The 9,628-nt window shown below is 33.8% G+C and overlaps 1 protein-coding gene across 1 annotated transcript; it reads left to right on the top strand.

The window, feature by feature from the left end:
- The first annotated feature begins 1,794 nt into the window (after positions 1-1,794).
- LOC136229476 (protein DETOXIFICATION 27-like) lies at positions 1,795-4,761 on the top strand. The gene is made up of 8 exons (XM_066018309.1): positions 1,795-2,212; positions 2,287-2,828; positions 2,917-3,003; positions 3,108-3,164; positions 3,780-4,018; positions 4,107-4,225; positions 4,384-4,473; positions 4,565-4,761. The coding sequence occupies exons 1-8, from the start codon at positions 1,946-1,948 to the stop codon at positions 4,610-4,612; spliced, it is 1,449 nt and encodes a 482-aa protein (XP_065874381.1). The 5' UTR covers positions 1,795-1,945; the 3' UTR covers positions 4,613-4,761.
- The last annotated feature ends 4,867 nt before the right edge of the window (positions 4,762-9,628 follow it).

Below are 9,628 nucleotides of genomic sequence, written 5' to 3'. Positions count from 1 at the left end.
GAGCAAAGAACATCGAATAGGCTTTTTCATGGCCCACAAAGAAAAACAGATTATAGTAATGAAATCAAATCAAGTTTGGGAACTGGTTGATCTTCCAAAGGCATGAAGAGAAATTGAGAACACGTGGGTTCTTAAGATAAAGCGAAAGGATGATGGCAGTAATGAAAGATATAAGCCTCGCGTTGTCACTAAGGGTTACACTCAACGGGAAGGGATAACTTTTGAGGAACCTTTCTCACCTATTATGAGGTTCACATCCATCACATTAATTTTAGCTATAATGGAAATATTAGACCTAGAGCTACATCAAATAGATGCCAATACGATTTTTGTACATGAAACAATGAACATAAGGGGTGCAAATTATATAAAGGGTGCAAATTGAAAAGTTCAATTTCCTTAAACAGTTTTCTAGACAATGGTATATTCGATTTCATAATGAGATGATATCAAATAGCTTCAAAGTGATATAAGAAGACCATTGTGTCTATAAAAAGAGCTCTAGAAGTAAATTTATCATTTTGTCATTATATGTTGATGACATTCTTATAGCTCGAAATGAAATTGAATATGTGAACCAAATCAAAGTTTGGTTAACATCAAGATTTGAAATGAAAGATATGAGCTAGGCGGTATATATTCTTGGAGTTAAGATTCCAAGAAATTGTTCAAAGAAATTGTTGGCTTTGTCTCAAAACACATACATCAACAAGATTCTTGAACCCATTAATATCCAAACCCAATAATAGCCCAATGGTCAATGGTGTGACCCTTACTAAAACATAACAAGATATTGAACGTATGAGAAATGTTCCTTTATGCAAGTGTCCTAGGTTACATGTATGAGATGTTGTGTACAAAACTTGATCTTTGTCATGTCATTGGGATTGTGAGTAGATATCAGTCCAACTGTAGAAATGCACATTGGACATCACTAAAAAGAATACTAAGGTATCTTAAAGCAACTGTGGATAACTCTATGATATCAATGAAAATATCTAAAATTGAGAGGATACCTAAATGCAAATTGGGAATGAGGCTTGGATGAGAGAAAATCTAGGCCAAGCTATATTTTCTTCTTAGGTATCATAAAGTAGCAAGAAACAAACATGTATTTCCTTATCCACAATGGAAGTGGAATATGTATCATATTTGTGAGCAATCCAAGATGCAGTATGGTTAAATAGATTTATGAATCATCATGTCATTCACTTTCATACTCTTATTGTAGTCAACACTAATAGTCAGTCTACTATTGCTTTTGTTAAAGATCAAAAGTTCCATAGCAAGTCTAAGAACGTAAAGATTGAATATCATTTTATTAGACTTAATTGCATATAAATAAGTTAATATGAAACACATCCAACTCATGACATGGTTGCAAATCCACTTAAAAAAACATTTTCCAAGATGTTCATGTCAAACCAGTTAGGTTCTAGGAATTATGTTGGATATAAGCATATTTCTTTTCATTTTTTCTAAACACATGTTATTCAATAAAATTTGAATTTTTGCAATATAGAGTGTGAATATTATTTATTAATATTTAATGTTATATTAATCCATTGGTAAAATATATACAGGCATTCTGATTAAAATAATAATAATAATAAAAACTCACAATATTGATTTAGTTTGTACTGTAGTACAGTATTTTTTTTTTCCCCCCGGAACTGTAGTACAATATGGATAGAAATTAAATCTATGAAAGGAATGGTGGATAGGAACGGAAGCAAAATTACAAATTTAAAGACCGGATGCCGTATGCAATGACCTAAACATGCACACCAGACCCTCTATTTCTAGCCAACGCTTCATTTGCTGGCTTAGCATATATATACCCACACGTCCATTGCCCAATAATTTACTAGCCCTCCAACAAGACGTACCCTGTTCATCTTCTTAACTTCATCAATTCCTAGTTGCCCTCTCCCTCTTCTTCACAATGGCAGTAAAGGAATCTTTGATTCCTTTACTGAAACAACAAAATCAAGAAGACCACCAAGATTACCAAGAACCTAAACTTTCAAAGAAGATATGGATTGAATCAAAGAAGCTCTGGCAAATAGTTGGTCCTGCAATATTTAGCCGTCTCGCTTCTTATTCTATGCTTGTTATCACTCAAGCCTTTGCCGGTCATTTAGGCGACCTTGAGCTTGCTGCTATCTCCATCGCCAATAATGTCATCGTCGGCTTCGACTTTGGTCTCCTCGTAAGTATAGATTGTTCATTTAATTTCACTTAATAATTTCATTTAATTGATGATATGAGGTTGTGTTGTTGCAGTTGGGCATGGCCAGCGCGCTTGAAACGCTATGTGGACAAGCATATGGGGCAAAAAAGTATTACATGTTGGGTATATATATGCAAAGATCATGGATAGTATTGTTCATGTGCTGTATTTTTCTGCTGCCGTTGTATCTATTTGCGAGTCCATTTTTGAAGGTGTTAGGACAAACGGAGGAGATATCTGAGCTAACAGGAGTTGTGGCTAAATTGATGATACCGCTTCATTTCAGCTTTGCGTTTCAGTTTCCATTGCAGAGATTCTTGCAGAGTCAGTTGAAGAATTCAGTGATAGCATGGGTTTCTGGAGTAGCTTTATTGGTGCATGTGATGGTTAGTTGGCTTTTTGTGTACAGACTACAGCTAGGTGTTGTTGGTGTGGCTATGACTTTGAACTTTTCTTGGTGGGTTCTTGTTTTTGGACATCTTGGTTACACCATTTTTGGTGGTTGTCCTTTTACTTGGACTGGCTTTTCTATTGAAGCCTTTTCTGGCCTTTGGGATTTCACTAAACTCTCCGCTGCTTCCGGTGTCATGCTTTGGTAAGTTAGAACATCGCAATTTTAAACTTAACTTTTACTAAACATTACAATTTCATGCTAACGTTTTCTAGTTTTCTATCTAAAACAGCTTGGAGAATTGGTACTATAAAATACTAATTTTGATGACAGGAAATCTCAAGAATGCAGAAATTGCAGTAGATGCTCTTTCAATATGGTATGTCATGTGTATTTTTTGAATATTTTACTAGTTAGCATCAAATCAGGACCACAAATAAAATATTTTGATTGTATTTAATAGAAGTTTTGTTATTTTGTTAGCATGACCATTAACGGGTGGGAGTTGATGATTCCCTTTGCTTTCTTTGCAGCTATCGGGTAATCACTTGTTTTCTTATTTATTAGTATTTATTTCATTTTGTCTCCTTCTCTACAAATTTTTGTGGACATCCTTGGTTTCTGAATGTGTCGTAATGCAATTGATTTGGAGGAAGAGGGAGTTGTCAAATCAAACAAACTTTTCAAAATCGGTGTTCAATTGGAATAAATTAACCTTATTTTATTTATCATTTAACAGAATACATGACATAATAAATTAGAGTTACATGGTCTATAATACATGAATGCATCCATTAATTGAGATAAGGACAAGATAGAGGAAGATGACAGTCTAGATTGATGGCCAATGAATCTCCACCACCACCAACATATGTTTTGTTGTTTTTCAGTTTGCAGATTCATAATTGAATTCTGAACATACTTTTCGTTCTTCATAGGAAAGCCTCCTAATATTAAACAAATCAATCACTATCATTAATTCTACTCTAGTGGCTCATAAAAATCCACATTCGGATTTCTTGCACCCCACTTTAACTTTATTAATTTTAATTAAAAGTTAAAGACATGCTAATCAATTAGAGTAGGTAAAGTTAAATATAAATAGAGGTCCCATTCTCACCAACTCCAACTTTGTATTATATTTAAAAAATGCAGAGTAAGGGTAGCAAATGAACTTGGAGCAGGGAATGGAAAGGGGGCAAAATTTGCAACAATAGTAGCAGTGACGACATCAGTAATAATAGGGATATTCTTCTGGATATTGATATTAATATTCCATGAAAAGCTAGCTTGGATATTCTCATCGAGCCAAGAAGTTCTTAAAGCCGTTAATAGCCTCACCTTTCTTTTAGCCTTCACTGTTTTGCTCAACAGCGTTCAGCCAGTTCTCTCGGGTACCTAGTTACATCAATTAGATTTCTTCTTCTTCTTCTTCTTCTTGTTTTTAATGTAAAAATGAGTTAATTTATGAAAAAAATGTAGGAGTGGCAGTTGGATCTGGATGGCAAAAATATGTGGCTTACATAAACTTGGGTAGCTACTATTTGATCGGTGTTCCACTCGGTTTCACTATGGGTTGGTTTTTCGATCTTGGCGTTATGGTAAGTATTTTTTTTTTCCTTATCGTTTTTCAATTTCTCGATTCGAAAGTCGTAATGCATCCTTTTAAGCAACTTTAGGACCTTTATCACTCAAATCAAATTGATTTTTTTTTTCATTTGATACATTAATTAAATAATTTCATTAAATAAAAATGCAGGGAATTTGGGCTGGAATGATTTTTGGTGGAACAGCAATACAAACCTTGATTTTGGGTGTGGTTACTATTCGATGTGATTGGGACAAAGAGGTATAGTAATAGTAATATAATCTTCTATTTCTAAATTCTTTATTATATGGAACTAAGCTAAAATTATATACTAATTTTGATTGCATTGCAGGCAGAGAAAGCATGCATGCATGTAAGAAAATGGTCTGAAGTCAAGTGAAGAAAAGAGATAGGCACTACAATTAAGAAAATTAAAAAAAAAAAAAAAACGAAATAGAGGGAAATGATGAGTTGGAATGGGTTTAATTTGATTTTGATATGACATTTCTGTAACATAATACAGTACTCAATGAAATGCTAATTTTATTATTCAAATTGTTACATACTACTGTTACTTAAATGGACTATATAATCGACTCTATCACTCAAAAAAAAAAAAAAAAGGTGCATAAATGATTGATTTTAGAATGCAAAATGTGCAAATAACATCTACCTAACATGTACTCATTGAGACCGTCACCCAACCACAATTCTAGTATCAAGTACATCTTTTTCATCAAGAAGCCCCTTCTCCGTACCCGATTGGGTATGGATGTAATGTAATAAAAGTATCTAGACCGCTATCTCTTCGGAACAAAAATAGTAACGGTAGGTATTATCGATAGGGGAATTTTTGAGAATGAAAACTTCGAGCTTTTTTCTTCCGGCTCTTCCAATTCTCCTTCGTCTGACAAATAAAAATAAAAACAATATATCAAGAGCCATTTGAATGTGGTCCAAAAATTAATTTATGTTCTAAATTTATAAAGTATCTCGATAGCGTTTTCAAGTGATATAATTAATTTCTTAATTCTACATGGCATAGCAATCACACCCTTGATATTGTAAACATCCCAAAAGGCGGCAAGATGAGCATATCCGTTCACAAGTTTGCTATTGAGTATCAACAAATGCATGAAGAGGTAAAAGAGACGTTTGAAGAGCGGAACAAAAAGCTAAAGACTAAAGTCGACTTGCACGGAATGGACATTCAGTTTGAGGTTAGGGAAGAAGTCATGGTGTACTTGAGTAAGGAGCGACTTCTAAGCACACCAAGTGGAAAACTCCGACCAAAGAAGTGCGGTCTGTACAAAGTCACCAAGAGGTCAATGCAAACGCCTACCGTATCGCGCTCCTAAATTGGTTAGGTAAATTTCGCCTCCTTTAACGTACATGACCTAAGCCAAACTGTATGCGTCCCTTGAGCATGCTACGGGAGGATTCGAGCCGAGCTCTTCTAGAGAATGAGAGAATGATGGGGGCATCAACATGACCAGGACGACAAAAGCCTGGCCTAAGGTTCACACGGCATGTTGCCTATTCAACGCGTCGTGTGAGAAATTGGAGAAAGGGGTGGGTTAAGGGAGAGGGTGTCACTTGGTGTGTAGCCTCACCACATGTCGTGTGAACTTACACCAAAGTCTCTGCCTGATCTTGTTGAATCCCACACGAGGTGTTACTTACTCCACACGCCATATGAGTTATATCAATGACACTCCCTACCTTCATCCAAAGACATATCCACAGGGTGAGTCAACAGGAACCTTCCTCGTGTTGAATCAACAAATGCAGCCACACGATGTGTAGAATAGGGCACACACCATGTGACGTGACTTTAAGGCCAAATTGATCTGCCTACCACCAGCCTGCCACCATCTATTTGCTAGTTTGCCTCTCTATTATTACTGTTTTTCCATTTATCTTTAATTTCTACCTTGTGACTGTAATTTGTAAACCCCACATTACCTCTATTATTAGAAGAGGTAGTTAGTATTAAAAGGGAATGGTATTAGGTCTTTTACTAATTACGGTTGGCAAAGTATTTAAGATAAATGTTTTATAAGAATGAAGAACTTTTATTCAATCAAATATAATTGTTTTCCTCTCGGAAGTAAGGTTTTCAACCTTGATGAGATTCATTCTTTCTAGTTAAGCTAGAGAAGAGATTGTTTCTTTGTTGGTTTAAGACCAAAACCATCATTATCGTCACCGATTTGTATGAAGTGCTAGCACATGGTGTTGTGAGAGATAGAGAGAGAGAGAAGACTTTTTCTACTAGTTCTAAGTGTCAGCACAACATGCTGACGTGCGGTGGCCGAGATATCCTACTCGATATGGCATGTTGCCCGTTGCAACACGTTGTGTTGGCCCAGTGTTTGGGGTCTTTATAGCTTTAATCCTTTTGTCACTTGGTCCCCTTGCTTGCCTTTCATTCTTCTTTGACTGAAACATCATTATTAAAGCTCAGATTAGACATTTGAAAAAGGTGACTCTCATTTTCACACATAAAAAATTTAAAGCCAAGAATTACAAACTTAATTAAACCTTAATAAATACTATAACATTATTGAAAAGACTAAAGAAATAAAAATTAAAATATTTCAAAGATTTATCTACTTAACTAGGAAAAGTTGGAAGTGGGTGAAAGTGAGTGAAATTACTAACTAAGAAAAAGTGAAAGTGGTGAAAGTGAGCCAATTAAATGAAAAAGTGACTAAAACTTAATAACTTCGACTCAAACTCACCTAACAAGCTCAAACGAACATTTAAACTAGAAAAGTAATAAAAAATTACTTAAAATCAAGCAAAAAAAACTGTAAAAATCGTATATAAAGACAGAGATAAAACATCCCTACCATGTTTCGATCTCTCATAAAAAGTTGAATTATGAGTTAAGTACATTGTAGATTCATTGTCACAATATAACATAGGAGCTGCTTGTGGAAGATAATCAATAGAAGTTAAAGAATATATCAACCATTAGATTTCACATGATGTGAATGCCAATGCTCTTCATTCGACCTATGTGGAACTTCATGAGAGTTTCTTAATCTTCCAAGATACTAAGGAATCGCCAAGAAAAATAAAATATCCAATAACTGATCGTTTTATGCCTGGACAACTGATCCAATCGGAATCATTTGAAAACCTTAAAAAAACATGGTTAAATATGATGATGAAAAAATAAGCAATGAGTAAGAGAGGCTCTGATGTACTTTAGGACCTACATCGCAACCTAGGAATGAACCTTAGTTGGAGAGTGAAGAAATTGCCTTAATTAATTAACAACATGTGTGATGACATGTCTCATTACGCTATTTTCCTATTTAGATGACATAAAATACATAGCAAATATTTCTTTTATTATTATTTGAATGTTTTTAGTGATGGCTTTTTAATTTGTGTCGTGAAATTATCCTGACAAAAAATTCTAAATTAGGTATGCCTTTAAATGTCATATATCTATCATCTTTAAAACGCACGATTTTAAACCAAAATGTTCATTATATTCAAATGACATAATTAAAATTGAATTGTCATTGTTGTAAAGAAAATGACCAAAAAGATTGTGAAGTTTTGCGGACGGAGTAAAAATTTCCCAAAAAATTAATGCGCGCAAACTTTTATACATGATATAAAAGTAAAAGCAAAAACTCAATTTCTCCGCTTTCCCAATTTTCTCATATCTGCCTCCCAAAAGTAAAAACCTTTGAGAGTGTTTGGTTAGACAAAAATATGATAAAAAATAGAAAGGGAATGCTTAATTCATTTTCTTAATGTTTGTTTACACAAAATATAATAGGGAATGGAAATTGTATCACGGCCTCTACAATTATACGCTTTTGATTGCTGCAGTTTTAATCCTCCTCCACATTTCAATATTAAAAACAAAACAAAAAAACTAATGGTAGAAGTAGGGATGACAATAGGGTACCTGCGGGTAGTGTCAATCCCAAACTTTTACCTGTTTATTTTTTAATTACACGTACTCATCTCATTATCCTAACGGGTATATTTTTTGCATCTCATACCCGTCTCATTTAATTCACAAGTACCCGCGGGTACCCTTACCCGTTAAGAATCAATAAATAAAAACAAAAAATATTACAAATTTAATAAAGTATAAATTTAACAAATCATTCATCTAAAAATTGAACAAATTGAACCTTAATCAATAAGAATAAAATAGTTTAGTGATATCACTTAATAGTTGAAGAACGAAAGCTTGAGGTTCAAAGCTCACATTTATATCTAAAAAACAATAATATTTTTTAATATATAAAAGAGTTATGACGGGTAACCGGTAATGGGTATCGGGTATCCTAGGGGTATTCCCATACCCGTCCCATTACCCTAACAGGTAATAGTTTTGATCTTATACTCGTCTCATACCCTTTTATATAGGGTACGGGTAGTTCCATTAGAATCAGGTAGTGTCGGATACCTGCAGGTTCAGTACCCGTTACCATCCCTAGGGAGAAGCAGCCGAGATAGGGAGGGAGAGAAATTGTAAATGGACAAAAAATTTCTTGGATTAGGAAAAAGCAAAAAGCGGTAGAAGGGAATGTACCCAAATTAATATTTTTTTTATTGAAATACGGACCTAACCCAACGGGAATCCGAACCAGATTGGCAGTACCCAAATTAATATAATAATACATACATCTTCTCATACATTTTTTTCCTACCATAATAATTAGTATGCTTTAATAACTTATTTTTAAAAAATATATTCATTACCATTCCGATCTTAAAATAGCCAAACCGTTTTAAAGAGAATTAGATTCTGATACCAGATATAACCAAATAAAATAAATAAATAAATAGTTACGTCAATTTTGATTTCGTCACATTCCGATTCCAATTTTGAAATTTGAACCAAACAACCCCTAATTTCTCCATTATTCCTTTGACTTTTCACGTGTTATGATTTTCCTTCATCTATTTCTATTCACTTTGTTTTTTTTATTGATTTCATGTTTTTTTTCAAGTAATCAAACACATAAAACTCTTCACTTTAAAATGAAAAAGCAAACAAAAATATGAAAATGAACAACCAAATACACCCTTCATTTTTCAACTAATATCTTCCATTTCAACCTTTTGTCCACCATCGATCTCTCGTTTCCAAGTAAAAAAAAAATAAGAACTTGGATCGGGACCTCTTGTTGGTGTCATTCCACTTCCCATAGGTAATTTCTTCCTCGATGTACATATGCAGTGATTTAAACGTATGTTCTTTTTATGGTTATTTGTTTTCAATTTAAACATAAAAAATAGTTGTGAAAACTATTCTCTGATTAACCAAATTAGCTGCACTTGTATTTAAATAAAGCTAATTTCTGTTGTGTTATTGGAAATTTGTTGGACAGTTTCAAATTTGAGAAATATATTTGTTTATGACAATAACAATTAA

The sequence above is a fragment of the Euphorbia lathyris genome, chromosome 5 (genome assembly GCF_963576675.1).
Source record: "Euphorbia lathyris chromosome 5, ddEupLath1.1, whole genome shotgun sequence".
Lineage (NCBI taxonomy): Eukaryota > Viridiplantae > Streptophyta > Magnoliopsida > Malpighiales > Euphorbiaceae > Euphorbia > Euphorbia lathyris.
This window is presented reverse-complemented; position numbering and strand designations above follow the sequence as displayed.